This window comes from Pipistrellus hanaki (assembly GCF_964339955.1).
Source record: "Pipistrellus hanaki genome assembly, chromosome: 1".
Taxonomy (NCBI): Eukaryota; Metazoa; Chordata; class Mammalia; order Chiroptera; family Vespertilionidae; genus Pipistrellus; species Pipistrellus hanaki.
Window position 1 is genome coordinate 43,450,272 of NC_140503.1, and position 16,092 is coordinate 43,466,363.

The 16,092-nt window shown below is 60.6% G+C and overlaps 1 protein-coding gene across 1 annotated transcript in view; it reads left to right on the forward strand.

The window, feature by feature from the left end:
* The window catches only part of RBPMS2 (RNA binding protein, mRNA processing factor 2), a 29,007-nt gene extending 14,995 nt beyond the window's left edge, over positions 1-14,012 (forward strand). Inside the window, exons 2-8 of the mRNA XM_084861607.1 lie at positions 2,245-2,322; positions 2,828-2,866; positions 3,777-3,839; positions 4,159-4,309; positions 4,769-4,917; positions 12,567-12,636; positions 12,882-14,012. Of these exons, the coding sequence (XP_084717733.1) occupies positions 2,245-2,322; positions 2,828-2,866; positions 3,777-3,839; positions 4,159-4,309; positions 4,769-4,917; positions 12,567-12,629 (543 nt within the window). The 3' untranslated portion in view covers positions 12,630-12,636; positions 12,882-14,012. The remainder of the gene's footprint in view (positions 1-2,244; positions 2,323-2,827; positions 2,867-3,776; positions 3,840-4,158; positions 4,310-4,768; positions 4,918-12,566; positions 12,637-12,881) is intronic.
* The last annotated feature ends 2,080 nt before the right edge of the window (positions 14,013-16,092 follow it).

The window sequence follows — 16,092 nt, forward strand, 5'->3', positions numbered from 1 at the left end:
CCTCCCCTCCCCCACCCAGCAGGAAACTTGGTGCTGAGAACTTGCTATTTCAGGGGGCCTCTGGGGAGGCCTGGCCAGAAAGGAGCCATTTGAGGAAGGGTTTAAAATTAGCCGGGGTGGCCCCTGGGGAGAACGGAGGCAGAGGCTTCCGTGGGGTGGCTCTGGTTCTGCATCTTGGACCCAAACCCGGGACCCGCCATCCCAGGGAGGAGCGAGAAGCAGGGCCCTGGCTGGGTGCTCAAGTCCTGGCACCCGGAAGCAAGTATCACCTCTACCTGCCCAGGTGGGTCCCGGATGACCCAAGCAGGCCACTGTCCTTTGGCGGGTTCCAGGGAGGTCAAAGGCCCTCCCATCAGAGCATGGAGGAGGGTGCCCCTGGAGTCCGGGGCTCGGTGGAGCCCACCCGGAGCCTCAGCTGCCCAGTGTGTCCCAGGTGCTTCTGGGAGCAGGGCTGCACTTGAGCACTGTGTAGACAGGGACACAGAGCTGCGGGCTGTGACGTGTACAGAGCCTTCCCCCTCTCCCCCCCGGCCCAGGCCTGGGAGCAGAGGCATGTCTGGTTAGGGAAAGGCATGACTGGAAGGAACGATGTGCCCTAAATGGCAAGGGTATGCTTCTTGGCAGAACACTCATGTGAGTGAAGAAACTTGTCCTTACCCATTTGTGACCAGGCATGGGCTGAGGATGGTGACACAGTTGTTTATGCTGGTTCCCACAGCCCCTCCTGGCTCTGTAGCTGAGGATGTGCGCGTGGGTGCGTGCGTTGGGTGTGACTTCGCCTGGCTGCTCCAGGTTCCTGGTTCAATCCATTGTCTACGAAAAGGCTGTTGGCCGGGTCCCACAGGCTGTCATGCAGTTCAGGAAGTCAGATTTGGCTGGAGTCACAGGATAGAAGTCTGGTGTCTAGACCTGGCTTCCCCACCAGCTTGTCACCATGGTGAGGGCAAGCCTTGTAACTCACAGCATCTCCTGCCTCGTTTGAAGTTGGCAGGATCCTACTCATTCTTCAAAACTCGGCATAATTGTCCCACCCCTGACTCCTCGCCCACGTCTCGGACTCAGTAAACATCTGTGCAGTACCAGCACCATAGTAGGCGCTGGACATAGAGGCAGGGATACACCCCCTTCCTGCCATCGAAGAGCTCACCTCTAGCCTCAGAAGCAGTGCCCAGGAGGTGGGTGTGACGGGTGGGCCCCTTGTTGAGGTCATCGCAGGCCGTAGCTCAGGACTTAGGGTCCATTTACCTCTTTCCTCTCCCCTGGACCAGACGGGACCTCTCCACCTGGGTCTGTGGGTATCTGCTACAAATTATATTCATTTTAACTGGTGCGTTTGTCGGGGGGGGGGGGGGGGGGGGGGGGGGGGGGGGGGGGCTAAGACACCAGGTGTGCTCAGGGGGTCAGAGGGGGCCTTGATCTGAAGAGGGGTCCGGTCTGTGTGCTGGTTAAACGGGGCTCTCTCCTCGCGGCTGTGGAGCAGCCGGCAGGCTTGCACAGAGGCGCTCAGCAGGTGCTCGTTCAGTGACACCTGCAGGATGTACCTGGAGAAAGGAGAGGGCTCAGGAAGGCCTTTGGAGAGTTAAAAGCTTGTGCCCTGGCCTAGTTCATATGCTTGTTGCAATGGTTAGAGCATCTGCTTGCACACTGAAGGGTCTCGGGTTTGATTGCTGGTCAAGGGCACATACCTGGACTGTAGGTGTCATACCTGGTCCCAGTCAGGGTATGTGCAGGAGGCAACCAGTGTCTCTCACATCTCTCCCCCCCCCCCCCCCCCTCTTCCCCCATTCCCTTCCACTCTCTCTAAAAATCAGCCCTAACCAGTTTGGCTCAGTGGATAGAGCATCGGCCTGCAGACTGGAAGGGCCTCAGGTTCGATTCCAGTCATGTCCAGGTTGTGGGCTCGATCCCCAGTGGGGAGCATGCAGGAGGCAGCCAATCAATGATTCTCTCTCATCATTGATGTTTCTATCTCTCCCTCTTCCTTCCTCTCTGAAATCAATAAAAATGCATTTTAGAAAAATAAAAAATTTTAAGTAAATAAAAATAAAATCTAAAAACCAATGGGAAAAATGTTCTTGGGTGAGGATTAACAGCAATAACAAAAAAAGTTAAATGCCATGAACCTCTGAGTATGCATTTGTCTCGGCCTCCAAAGGAGGCCCGGGAAATTCCAGATCCTCCCTAAACGCCGGGAGGGCGCCAGCTCCTTCCGGGAGGGGCCGTCAGTGCGTCCTCTGTCTCCAGGTCCGCACCCTGTTCGTCAGCGGCCTCCCTGTGGACATCAAGCCCAGGGAACTCTACCTGCTCTTCAGGCCGTTCAAGGTGAGTCTGGGCCCACCACCCCCGGGCAGAGCCTGGGACAGAGGCGAGGCGTCAGGAGGGAGTCTCTGGCCGGGGCTGGGCAGCGGGAGGAGGGAGGACAGAGTATCAGAAACGGTGATCACAGACCTGTCAATCCACAGGTTGCTCTCTGTCGATCACTTAGCCCTTCCCAGCCTCTGTTTCCTCATCTGTAAAGTGGGGACATGGAGAATCTCCATAGAGTTTGCCGTATAAGTAATCTTTGAGATTCAGTGTAGCCTTTTCGATTTGCAGAGGAGAAAACTTAATAAGGTAAGATCTGTGCGTCTGGATTACAAGCTCGTGGGGCAAATGGGAATTTATGAGTGAAACGATGGTGACTGCCACCGATGCCCGCCCTCGTGGCACTCCGTGTGGTGCCGGTGGAGCGTGGAGGGCACCGGCAGTGGTGGAGGGCCGAGTGGGCGGCTGGGGCGGCACAGCAGTGGCTCTGACCTTCCCTGTTAATGACGGCCTCTCTCTGCAGGGGTACGAAGGGTCCCTCATCAAGCTCACATCGAGACAGGTAATTTCTCTGCCAGGCTTTTCTTCCTCCCAGCCCATCCCAGCTGCTTTTTACTCCGTCTTGAGGGAGCTGAGACCGCTCCCTGCATCCTGGCTCTGTCCTGGGCTGGTGGAACAGTGGCCTCCACGGGTCCCCTCTTCTTACCAGTCAGCTCCTGGTCCTTCCTCTCTCACTCTTGAGAAGCCACAGCCTGGCTCGAGGCTCAGGGCCATTTGGGGTCTGGACTGAACCTTGGCAAGGTGAAGTTGGAGAAGTTTCAACCTGTTCCCCTTGATTGAATCTGGAACTTCTTAGGCACTTGATATATTAGAGTCCCTTCCTGGGAAAACATTAGAACTTACTCGTTTTTAAATATATATGTTTGTGTGTGTGTGTGTGTGTGTGTATGTATTTTTTTAATTTTTTTAAATTGATTTCAGAAGATAAGGGAGAGAGAGAGAGAGAGATTGAAACATCAATGATGAGAGAATCAATGATCAGCTGCCTCTTGTGTGTCCCACACTGGGAATCAAACCCACAACCTGGGCATGTGCCCTGACAGGGAATCGAACTGTGACCTTCTGTTTATAGGTCAATGCTCAACCACTGAGCCACGCTGGCTGGGCTGGAACTTGCTCTTAATTACCTGCATGCATTAAAAAAATAAAATAAAATAAAAAGACTTATTGGAAGGGTGATGCTTAGTGCTGTGGGGTAAAGCCCTGTTGGCACCATTCCCACAAGGTGGCACCTGGGTTGGAGACTTCTGGTGCACAAGAGTCTTCTGTAGTTCCCACTGAGCTTAGGGTGGACACGGGCAAGAGTTGCTTTTTATTATTTTGGTGTTTGTTTTGTTTTGTTTTGTTTTGTTTTTCTGGGGGAGATGGAATGCTGGGAGAGGTGCAAGGGTGTTCTCTCTTTTTCCCGTTAGCCTGTTGGTTTTGTGATCTTTGACAGCCGGGCAGGAGCAGAAGCAGCCAAGAATGCGTTGAACGTGAGTAGATGGAGAGCAGGTCTTTCTCTGACCCACAAACCCTGGGCATGGGCGTCCTTGTCCTGCCTTCTGCAACCCCCCCCCCCCCACGCCCAAGGCGCGGGCCCGCAGGCCTTGTTCCCCAGCCGCCCTGGGCCGAGTCCGCGGCTGTGCTGTCTCGGCCAGACGTCCCTGCTCACAAGGCGGCGTGTCCTCTGTACTGGCCCCGGGCGGACAAGTCTTCCGGACCAGACCGTTTCCGGGCCCTTCTGTGCCCACTGCAGTGGGCCGCCCGGGTTCTACAGAGTGAAGTCTTTCCCTTCCTTCCCTCCGGTTGTAGGGCATCCGCTTTGATCCCGAGAACCCGCAGACCCTGAGGCTAGAGTTTGCCAAAGCCAATACCAAGATGGCCAAGAACAAGCTAATGGCTACACCGAATCCCACCAGCACCCACCCCGCCCTCGGAGCACACTTCATCGCACGGGACCCCTGTGAGTGAGCGGCGCTCGGCGGCAGCCTGCGCCCTGCCCCGGGCCCGGGCTCGGGGCCTCGGGGGGTTTGCACACAGCGCAGGCATTGAGATTCCCACCGGGGGGCGGTCCGCCTGCATGCCCCCTTTGCCAGGAGGCTGCTTGCATCCACAGCCACCTCCGTATGGGCTCCTCACTTCCGTCCCACCTGCGGCCTTCGTTGGGCCTCAGACAGGCTCAGCCACCAGACTTCCCTGGTTTCTCTTGGCTGAGATGGGTGGAGGCCCCTCTGAGAGCTTCTCAAAGCAGACAAGACAGTCACCCGGCCAGGCCAAGTCACATGTCCTCTTTCTCTGGTCTCGAGGGGTATCTGGCCGACGAGCTTGTGCTTCAGCCATAGTGCTGAGTCCCCTTGTCTGACCGGCGTGAGGTGGCGGAAGGAGGGTGTTCTGACCACGGGGCTGTTGTCTCCCTTTGTAGATGACCTGATGGGGACTGCTCTGATCCCCACGTCCCCAGAGGCCTGGGCCCCCTACCCTCTGTACACCACAGAGCTGACCCCGGCTATCTCACACGCCGCCTTCACCTACCCGGCTGCCACCGCCGCTGCCGCCGCCCTGCACGCTCAGGTAAGCTCTCCCCAGGGGGCGGAGCAGGACGGGCAGAGGGGAGGCTCAGGCGGCCAGACTTCGTACCTACCTGGCCTCTGGACCACGCATGTCTCCTGAGAGCGGAGCCGCTGTCTCCCGCGACATGCCTTAGGATAAGGTGACTAGATGGTCCCACTTTTGGCGGGACAGTCCTGATTTTCTACAACTTTTCCTGCATCCCGAGGCGTTTTTAAAAAGTCCCGATTTTTTTGAAAGATGATTGGAAAGATTCTTTTCAAAAATCGGGACTTTTTTAAAACGCCGCGGGACACGGGGAAAATGGTTGAAAATCAGGACTGTCCCGCCAGAAGCGGGATGATCTGGTCACCTTACTTGAGGCCTTGGGCTCTGACCGTGAGGCCATGTTGAAGATTTAGGGCAGAGTCCTGCAGACGCGGCTGTGGTTCCACCGCCCGCGGCCCCGCACTGCACTCTGCGGTGACCGAACCACGATTCAGATCCCAACCCCGGTGTGGTCTCCGGAACCCTCCGCCTGCCTCTGCCTCCTCCTGTCTGTATGAACTTGAGAAAGCTCTTAAAGGCTGCTGTGCCTTGGTTTTCCTAGTTATCTGGAAAAGAATTCTATTGTGTGCCTCGGGTTGTGAGAATTAAATGTCAGTGCCTGAGGGGTGCTGGAGCTGTACTTGGGACAAACGCCCCCAGTGCTCAGCGAGGGCTCCTGTCTCCATGGAGCCCGGATGCTCTCCCTCCCGAACCTGCACTGGGGCCGGAGAGAGGACCGAGCACGTCCAGGAGGGGCGGAAAGGGCAGAGTGGGCCGGGAGGGCGCCCTGCTCAGCGAGGGCCGGCCAGGCGCTGGAGAGGCAGACAGCCCCCAGCCCATTCCCGGGAGGCAGCGACAGGAATGCCAGCTGTGTGGACGGCCCTGCCAGGCGGCACAGGAGGGCGGAGCAATGGTGAGCCCGCCTCAGCCTCCCGTCCGTGCGGAAGAGGGACCTAGGGGGCCGTGCTGTGCTGTGGAGCAGGAGTGAGCAGAGGCTGCAGATCGTGGGGGCAGCAGAAGGGGATGAGGAGGAAAAGGAAGTGGGAGGCCCGGAGGGCGGAGTTCGCCGGAACTGGAAGCTGCGGTGGGAAGAGTCGGGGCGCTGGCCGAGGGCTGGGTTCCCGGTCGCCCCGGTCCTCTGCGGCGCTCAGTGACCTCTGGGCTCCGAGGGCCAGGGCGGAAGGTTCAGGTTCTGGGGCTGTTACCCCAACAAGCCCAGCAGGGGCGCTCTCCCGGCCACAGCAGCTTTAGATGGTACCACGGGCAGAAGTGTGGGCGCTAGAAAGCTGGTTGGGGGTGGGAAGGTGGTAACAGTCTTCCCCAGAGGGAGATGTTGGGGCGTTTACCAGGCTCTGGGTGGGCATAGAGTGGTTAGCCCGCACGTTGTCCGTCGTCTCTGACCTGGCGCAGTGTGGGAGGCGGGCAGTTGCACGGTATCCCGGCCACGTGGGGCGTTGAACTGCTGGGGTCCTCACCTGTGATCCCCACTTTGCAGTCCTCACCTCTGATCCCCGCCTTGCACCGGTTAGCGGCCTGGCCTTTGGCAGGTGGCTTCGCCTCTGGGCCTGTGTGTCTTCCTGTGTACGGTGAGCGGCCCAGAAGTTCTGGCTCATCTGCTCTGAGAGGCTGGGCGGTGCCCGGGACCACGCAGAGGCGGGAGCTGGGGACAGGAGCGGGCTTCCGCCCTCCTCGGGGGGCCCCTGCTGGCTGAGAGTGGTATGCTGCTCCCTGCTCCGAGGGTTCTGTGCCCCCCTGTGGTCCTCCTTTCCAGCTTCCTCCCCCCTCCCTACCTTGTGGTTGTCCAACTCTGATCCACTGTCTCATCCACATCCTGGCTCTCCCTTTTAACACCTGTGAGACCTGGGGCAAGTTACTTAACTTCTCTGTGTCTCAGTTTTGTTTTGGAATGATGATAATCATACCTACTTCATAGGGCTATCCAGAGGGAAGACTAGAGGATAACCAGGTATCGTGGCTGTTATTTAATATCCTCGCTGTCTAGTTTCCTCACCTGGGTCCTCCCTGAGGCTGGAGGCCTCATTGTGCCTGAGTCCTGTCTCCTGGCTTCCCAGGGAAGGGATGGAGGCTGCTTCAAAGGGTCGTGGCGTTTTGGGGGCGGGAGACTAACAGGAGGCTGGCCCAGGCGGTAACTAGTTCCGTCCCTGCTCCTCGCTCTCCGGAAGCCATGTTCTCCGCAGTAAAGCCGTTGTTGGGACCAGGTGCAGTAATAGGCATGAAAGCATTTTCCAAGTAGTAGCATTTTCCCCTTTTCATTTCCAGAGCCCCTCCCCGCCCCTCAGCAGGGCTGCCCCAGAAGTGGAGGTTGAAAATGGTAACTAGCCCTAGCTGGTTTTGGTTCAGTGGATAGAGGGTCGGCCTGTGGACGGAAGGGTCCAGGGTTCGATTCTGGTCAAGGGCACATGCCCGGGTTGTGGTCTCTATCTCCAGTAGGGGGCCCACAGGAGGCAGCCAATCCGTTCTCTCTCATCATTGAAAGGAACTGTGGGCCACGAGGCTGCGGTGGGCACAGGGGCGGGTCTCAGCTCATCCTTTGCGCCCCTACCTGGCCCCTCCTGCCGCAGACCCCGACCCGTCTGCCAGCAGCCTTGCTCTCGCCGCTGCCGCTCCCACGCACTGACGGTGCAGAGCGATGGGGGCCCGTCTGGGCCAGGGCCAGCAGCGGGTGTGAACCGGGAGGTGTAGAGACCCTCGGCTGATCGTGGTCAGCAGCTGCTGCTTGCACCTGCTGACGGCACCGAGCGATCGGGACCAGCCCCAGGCCCCAGCAGCAGAGGCCAGCACAGGCGATGGGTGTGAGCGGCGACTATGGTGCCGACAGTAGGTGCGAGCGGGGCCATTGCCAACAGTGGGTGTAACAGGTGGCTGCCGGCCCTGATCACCCTTCAGGAGCAGGGGGAGCTGGAGAAGCCCTAAGGGGCAGTCGGGGTCATGGCCAGGCACTGGCAGCAGGCGTGAGCATCTGCTCCGGCTCCAGCAGCGGGTGCGAGTGCCCGGCAGGACCTCCGTGCACTGGAGCAGAGAATCTTCAGTAACAGAGGCTTGCCCTGATGACAGTGACCAGCGCCCCACCTTGTCCTGCACTCTGCCGCCTGCTGCTGATGCCCGCCATGGTCTCTGCGTGCCCCCTTGTGGTTGGTACACATCATAGCGACTGGTTGTTCAGTTGGTCTATTTACATATTATCCTATATGTGTGTGTGTGTGTGTGTGTGTGTGTGTGTATAAAAGGCTAATGTACTAAGTACTAAGTGTTTGACTGTCCAATTGGTCGCTATGACATGCACTGACCAACAGGGGGCAAATGCCCAACCCAAGAGCTGCCGAGCTGCAGTGACTTGGCAGTGGCGGTTCTCAGGTGACACACCCCAAAACCAGAGAGGATGTAGCTTGATTCCTTGCAGGGCCGTGTGATTCCACCTTTGGCCGTGGGTTATGTTGTTGCTGGGGCACTGTTGGCCCTGAATGTAGTTTACTGCACACTTGTGTTTGTGTTCCACACCCTGTATGATAACAACTGTGCAGAGTGCCTCTCACACTCCCGACCCCTCGGGATGTTGGCGAGCCGGTTTGGGCCCGATCCCCGCAGGCCAGGCCAAGGGACCTCACCTGCTGGAGGACCCTCGCTTATTCCACAGACACTGGGGACCACGGGAGGTTGGCTCCAGGGTGTGTCTGGCCCATCTCCCCCAGGCCCACCCTGCTGGCCACCTTCTAATTAATTTCCTTTCAGTGTGCACATATTCAGTGTGCACATAGCCCTATATATACTGTATCAGTGGTCGGCAAACTCATTAGTCAACAGAGCGGCAACCCGCAGCCAGTTTGCCGACCACTGTCCTATCTAATAAAAGGCTATATGTAAACTGTCCCCTCAACTGGGAGTTTGACCAGGAGTTTGATTAGGGGGTGGGGCCAGTCAGTCCACTGCCTGTGGCCCCTCCCCCCAGCCTTCCTGATTGGTCCTGGTCTTGGCGGGCCGGCTGGACCCCCCCCCCCATGCACAAATTCGTGCACCGGGCCTCTAGTATACATATAAAAGCCGAAGTGACCATCCGACTGGCAGCTATGATGCACACTGACCACCAGGGGCAGACACTTGATGCAGGAGCTGCTGAGCTGCAGGGACTTGGCAGCTGCAGTTTTTGGGTGATGCACCCGGAACCAGAGAGGAGGGAGCCCGATTCCAGGGGGTGTCACCCAAGAACTGGCCCCACACAATCCGGGACCCCTCGGGGGATGTCGGAGAGCTGGTTTCAGCCCAATCCCCGCAGGTCAGGCTGAGGGCCTCCACCGGTGTGTGAATCTGTGCACCGGGCCTCTAGTCTATATATATTTAAAAAGAAAATGCCTAAACAAAGGGGTGGACAGTGTTGATCTGAAGAGAATTATTCTGAACCAGGCGACCAACAAAACTTGAGTTTTTTATGTCTGGGGGCAAGGAGGTGGCAGCTAAGGGGCAAGAGGGGGTGAAAAGCAGTCCTTTACCTAGGTGGGCACATCCCAAATGCATGCCCTTTGCCAGAAGCTCAGCCAGAGCCCCAGGGACCGGACCTGCAGAAGGTGCTGGGAGATGGTTCGTCCCCTCTGTCTTGGCTCAACCTTCTGAGCCTCTTGATAGAATCTTCTCCCGTAAGAGGGTGAGGCAGGCAGGGGAGTGGCTGGCAGAGGCCCACTGGGGTTTCATAAGCATTCGTTATTAGACTCTGCATTTATTGGGGGGCAGGTAGCAGGATTTTTTCTTTTTTCCCTCTGGCTTATCCTCCTGCTCCCTACAAAGTCGCTACCTTTAGTCCTTAGACTTGGTAGGTAGTTAGGTGCGAGTGTGTGTGTGTGTGTAAAGCCACGGATAGGAATCTTTTACAAAAATTACTGGATGCTCAATCGTTTCAAAACTTAGTTATGAGGACATTTCCCCACATCAGTGAGTGTAGGCCTACCTTCTAGATGCCCTGCCAGCCCCCCACAGGGTGAGCATACCCAGCCCCTGTGGACGATGAGTAGGTTGTGGACACAATTCTTTGCTGCTGGGAGGCCTTGCGGCAGTGGCGCCCTTGCTCGCCCCTCCCTGGGCGCCTGTCCTGCTGTTTCCTTGTCGGGAATTCCCGGGGCTGCTCCAGGGCCAGCGGGCAGACTGGCCGGTCTGGGCTCAGCGAGCCTGGGTGTCACTATAACTGACTCTCGGTGAGCGAGGCCCCGTAACTGTCGGCTGTTCATATTGCTTCTCCTGTGGCTTCGCTCCTGTGCCCCCTTCCCTTCTGGGCGCGTCTTCTCAGTCGGTCCCGGTGAGAGGGGACTGAGTCCCTGCCCCTCTCGTGTCGCTGCTGATCCTCCCGGGACCTGGTTCGTCGTAGACACCAGGCGCCTGTCCGGGTGGGTATCTCAGGACCCCACGTCCCCCGTGAGCAGCGAGAGGCCCTGAGAAGGGACCAGCCACTCCCTCCCTCATGTGCTGGCCCTGGGGGCAGGGGTGCGGGTCTGATTTGGAGCTGGGACAGGAAGGGACTGTGCTTTAGAGACTTATTTTTTTATTCCTCATCTGATGATACATTCATTGATGTGAGAGAGAGAGGAAGGGCGAGAAAAGTGGAGACAGACAGACATCGAGGTATCGATCAATTGCCCCGCCCAGAGATCAAATCCCACAACCTGGGTATGTGCCCCGACCAGGAATTGAACCTGTAACCTTTTGGTGTATGGACAGTATTTCAACCAGCTGAGCCACCGGCCAGGGCTGGACCGTGCTTCCTTAGAGGACTGGCCCGCCGGCCCAGCTGTGTGTCTGAGGGGAGCGGAAACGAGAGCACTCTGTCCACCTCAGGGGGACGGCTGTCTGGAGCTCAGAAGTGGGGTCTTTCCTCTGCTTCCTCCCCAGGAAGGCGGCCGGCTCACCCCGGGCCAGGGGACAGCGCTGCTTCGGGGGCAGGAATTCCAGCTCTGCGGGGACGGGGGCCGGCTGAGGCGGGCTCTCGGGAGCCTGACGCAGCAGCTGGAGGCCTCGGCTCCCCAGCGGAGCAGAGGGCGAGGGGGAGGCTCCAGAGTCCCTCCTCCTCCCACCCCGTGTCCTCCCGCCCCCGGCCCGCGGGCACCCAGCTCCAGGCACTGCCATGTGGGGGCTGCGCCGGCCCGGGCGGGTGCCCTGAGCGGGGCCACAGGCCCTCCGGCAGCAGGAGCTGCTCTCCTCGTCCTCCCGGTGGGCCGAGCTCTGGGGTCCCCGGGCCTCCCGCCGAGAGGGCCTCCGTGGCTCCGCCGCGGGGAGGAGAGGCTTCCTCCGCTCAGCTGTCAGCCGGGAGGCGGGGAACCGCTTCCAGATGTCCTGGAGGCGGGGAAGAGGGTGCGGGGCCTCTGCCCGGCAGCTCAGAGGCTGGAAGGGCGCCTGGCCCCTCTGTGTGGTGTGGGGGCAGCTGTGTCCGGTGACGGCCGTGCCACAGGCCTAGCCCGTTGGTCAGGTGGCCTAAGGCTTTGCCCGGCTGTGTGCTGTGTGCCAAGCATCCGGCATCGTCGGGTGACCAGCCCCTGACGTCCGCTGTGTGCCGGGGAGGAGAGCCCTGTGCTGTCAGAGCAGCACCTGGTGTAGGAGGGGGCACAGGAGCAAGTTCCCCGGAAGCTTCCTTCAGCCCCACCTGGCCCGGAGGGCCCAGGGCCCCGTGGGCCACCGGGTCTGACGCTGCAGCTGCGGGGCCCTGTCCGGGAGCCTGGCCGCTCCCGGCTCCGTCGGCTCTTGTGCCGTCCCTTCCTCTCCGAGGGGCCCTGGGCCCCGTCCGGTTCTCTCCCCCCTCACGGGTGGGGCGCCTGCCCTTCCTCACCCGGGCAGCCACGGCCCGGTGGGGGCAGGCGGCCTTCCCCGCAGGGGTGGGCGGCCCCTCAGACAGCTTCCCATCCCCACGACCGGCCCCTGGGGGAGGGGGTGCCTGTCCTTTCCGGTCCGGTCTCTGGGGATCCCGCTGCGGGGCCTCCTGACAGTGCCAGGCCCCCCGTGCCTGCCAGGCCCCGTGGAGGGCTCAGCTGGTAGTTACAAACCTCCGGCTCAGGAGGGCAGTGGCGGAGGGACAGAGAGGAGGAGACGGGGAGGCTGTAGCAGTCCCTACAGACCCCACACGGACTGGCGGCCACACCAGCGTCGCTCTCTCGCGTGGGGTCCTCCCGCTCTGTCTTCCTGGTGCTCACGGCTGCCTGTGACGGCCATCTCCCGCCCACAGCTGGATGGGGACCCCGCGATTCAGAGACACCGAGGAGCAAAATCACGTTGGGGTTTGGTCTCCTGTTGGGAATTCCGCGCCCGCCCAGCGAAGGGCGAAGGGCCGGTGGCTAGCACCCGGGCCCCCACTGCCGGACCCCACCGGGTCCAGCCGGCTCGTCGCAGCCCGGTCTAGTGGCGTGTCAGTCGCCATAACCGTTCTCTCATTGGCCTTCGCCCGGCAGAGGGGGCGGGTCAGGGGCACGCTCCCATTTTCAGGACGAAGACACTGGCGCCCCGAGGCGGGTGCCTGGCCCGGCGCCTGCCAGCGCTGACGGTACCGGGACTCTGTGGGCGCCGAGGGCTGTGCTCCGGGGCTCCCCGTCGGGGGCGGGCCGCGCGGCGAGCTCCTGACGTTGCTTCTCTTGCAGGTGCGCTGGTACCCGTCCTCCGACACCACCCAGCAAGGATGGAAGTACCGCCAGTTCTGTTAGTTCCTCAGTAAGTCTGGCCCAGGGGTCCGGGGGCGGAGGTCCCAGACCCGGGCTTTCCGCGGGGCCCCGGGCCCCCCTCACTGCGTCCGAGAGCCGGCGATGCTCTGGGCACCGGGCACTCTGGCTGGTCCTCCCTTCTCCTCCCGCGTCACCCACCTGCCCATCCGTCTGGCCCACTCGGCACACTGGGAAGGCCCGGGTTCCGCTGCATCCCACACCTCTGCTCACGGCCCTCTCCCCCCACCCCTGCAGGTCTTGTTACCACAGCTGGACGCTCCCGCCCCCCGCTGGGGAGGAAGCTGCCCGCGGGCCCGCAGCTTCCACCGTCCCCAGGCGGCTGGCGGGAGCCGCTGCTTTCCTCCAAAGACTGTGAATTTTAAGCCTGACTCAGTGGACTGCTTCCTGTTCCTCTCCCTCCCCTCCCCCGGTCCCGCCCCGCCCAGAGCCCTCCTCCCAAGGCCTCCGGGGAGGGTTCTGGGACACTCGGACCCGGTGCCCGGGCCTCCCTGGGGCCACGCGAGGCCCGGCCTCCCGTCCAAAAACTTGCTTTTTGTAGCTTCACCTCGGAGAAACAAGGCGTTTGATTTTGCATGTTTTCTGGCATGAATTAAGACACTTACACTTGTGTATATGTGAGTGTACAGTTTGTTCTCACACTGTGTCACCATAGCAACAGGTCCTGGCCTTTAATGGTTCATCATTCCCGGTCCTGCTCTCCACACCCCTCCCCTGCACCCGCCCCGCTCGGTGGGGCCCGCGCCTGCCACCAGTCCCACCAGTTCCACCGCCCCACACGTCCCGGCTGAACAGCCTCGGCCGCTGGCAGAGGGTTCTCTTTCCGTTTCCCATCGGGGTCCCCGCTCCCTCCTCCCACGGGCCGGCCACTGTTCAGAGCATCCCCGTCTCTGCCCGTCTGCGCACCTCTCCACAGCACACCCCACCCCTGCCACCGCTCCCCATTCTTTCCAAACTACGAAACCAACCAGAAAGTGAAAGTATTTTTGTACCCTGTGTAACAAAATATTTATGCATCATAAAGGATTTTTCATGTGTGTGTGCAATTAATTATTGAGGAGACCTTGTTCGCCCCGTCAGATACGTTTAATGTTTAGTTTGAGGCGTGAGGAAGAAAGGGTTTCCATTCTCCAGCCGCGAACCTTTGTGTCGGGCGTCCGTTTAAGGGGAACGAAGGGAAAATTGTGCAATTTTTTTTGTTTTGTTTTGTGAGCACATCCGTGCTTTGCCTTTGGCCGCGGCTGTGGCTGTCTTGCCGTTTTCAGACTTGGGAGACGAGGTGGCTGTTGTAATTGCTGATCCTGTGAGAATGTGAAACTGGATGATCTATGAAATGCAAAATAAATAAAAAAAAATCATCCACAGTCGCTGCTCTCTGACCTTTGCTTCCGCGGGATGCAGGCTGCTGCTGGGAGGGTGTCACGCGAGGGCGGAGGTTGAGAGTTCGCGGGAGGAAGTGAAGTGGGCCCGGCCTGAGAGCACGCAGCCTCCCCTCCTCCCCTCCCTGGCGTGCCTGCAGTCTGCCCGGGAAGTGACTCGCGAGGGCCCTACAGCGGATTGGGGGTGGGGCTGTCAGCTCACCTGTGTTTACATTTTTTTAAAATACGTTTTTAGTGATTTGAGAGAAAGGGGGAGAAGAAGAGAGATAGAAACATCTATCTATGAGAGAAAAACATCCATTGGCTGCTTCCTGCACACCCCCTGCTGGGGATGCAGCCTGCAGCCCGGCAAGTGCCCGTGCCCTGACCGGGAATTGAACCAGCGACCTCTTGTTGCCTGGGAGGACACCCCAACAGGACCACACCACCGGGCACCACCTGTGTGTGATTCATTCACTTCGCGTTCGAGCTCTGAGGACGGAACCGGAGGGCGGGCGCCCACGGGAAACACCTCCGTTGTCCCCAGGGGACCCCGGGCCTGGCCCTTCGTGGCCTGGAGCCTCAGGCCTGGAGAGGAGGACTGGCCAGGGGGCTGGGCTCGCTGGCAGTGGCCCTGGCGCAGGCTCTGAGGCTGTGCGAGGGGAGAGGACCCGGGCATGTGGGCGCAGAGATGGTTAAGTCCCCCGCCCTGCTGGGCCCGGCTGCAGCTGCGATTCCCGAGCCGAGAGGTGCGGCTGGAGCCGGAGCACATGTGTGTGGAGGTCAGGGAACCCCTGGGCTGTCCCGGACCCGGTCAGGGTGCCCCTGGCTGCCCCTGCGCCTTCCCCTTGGTGACCGGTGCCTCAGTTTCCTCCCCTGGTGTGGCCTGAAACCCTTTCCAGCTCCTGGAGGGTTGGGGCGGGGACCTGAGGGCTTTGCTGGTTCCCTTTTCTCTCCGTGTCCCTTCCCTGCTCCACGCTGACGCTGTGCTTAGCCCGGGGCTGGCCCTGTCACTTCCCACCTGCACCTCGTGTGACTGGGGTGCCCCTCCCACTCCCACGTCGCCCTCTGAGTCCCAGGCCTGTGGGCGAGGCCCCGGGAGACGGCTGCACGTGGAGAGGGCACAGCACCCCGGGCGGGTGCCACGAGGGAGGAGGAGCCTGGCCCCTCGGGAACTGGGTGTCACGCGGTGGGTTACCTGGCCCCTGCGGGAGGCCCTGGGCGGGCGGGGCTGGTGGCCTTGCTACATTTGGAGCAGCTGGCACTTGCCGGGCGGGCAAGGCCTGGCCAGCCCGCAGCCCCTCCTGGTGCTGGTGGGGAAGCTGCTCTGAGCCCACGGCCCCCACCCGGGGCCAGGGCGGCACCTGACCTACTTTCACTGTCAGGAACCTCTGGGTCTTCCCAGGCGGTGAATTATTTAGCGGGGCCTGGGCTGTGAGAGGGGCTCAGAGCTGCTCTATAATTTAATCCCCCTCCCCTGCTTCCCCCGGGGCCGCCTTCACGCTTTGGTGAGCAGCCTCGGGCCTGGGGCTGGGAGGAGGAGCTGGAGGGGGGCAGGCCCAGGCCGCCCCAGAGGGGCTTTTCCAGCTGAAGGGCCTTTTCCAGTGAGGCCTCTGCAGAAGCACCTTGTGGACAGTCCTGTCTGGACTGGACTGTGGGGTTGACGAGCCTCAGATGGTTAAAGGGCTTCCCAGCGAGGGTGCAGTCAGGAGCAGCCAGGCCCGGCTCCCCGTCTGTCCCTGCTGTTTCCAGAAAGCTCCTTGTTACTTTCCAGGCGTCGAATCCTGACCCGCAGGTGGGAGGCTTCTCTCCCCGGAAGGGTTTCAGGCCCCTGGGAAGAGCAGGCTCTCTCCCTCAGAGGTCCCTTCCCAGCAGCACTGGAGACCGTCTCCACGGGCGCACAGCCCCACCTCACCCGCGCACACACAGCACACACATGCGAACACACACGTGCACGCAAGCACGAGCCTGGGGCCCAGTGGCTGCTGTTGAGGCGCTGGGCACCCAGGCCCTGGCCTGAAGCCGGCCCCGCCTGCTGGGACAGGGGACACTGGGCTGTTGGCTCCTGAGAGCTGCTGCCTGGCCAGGCT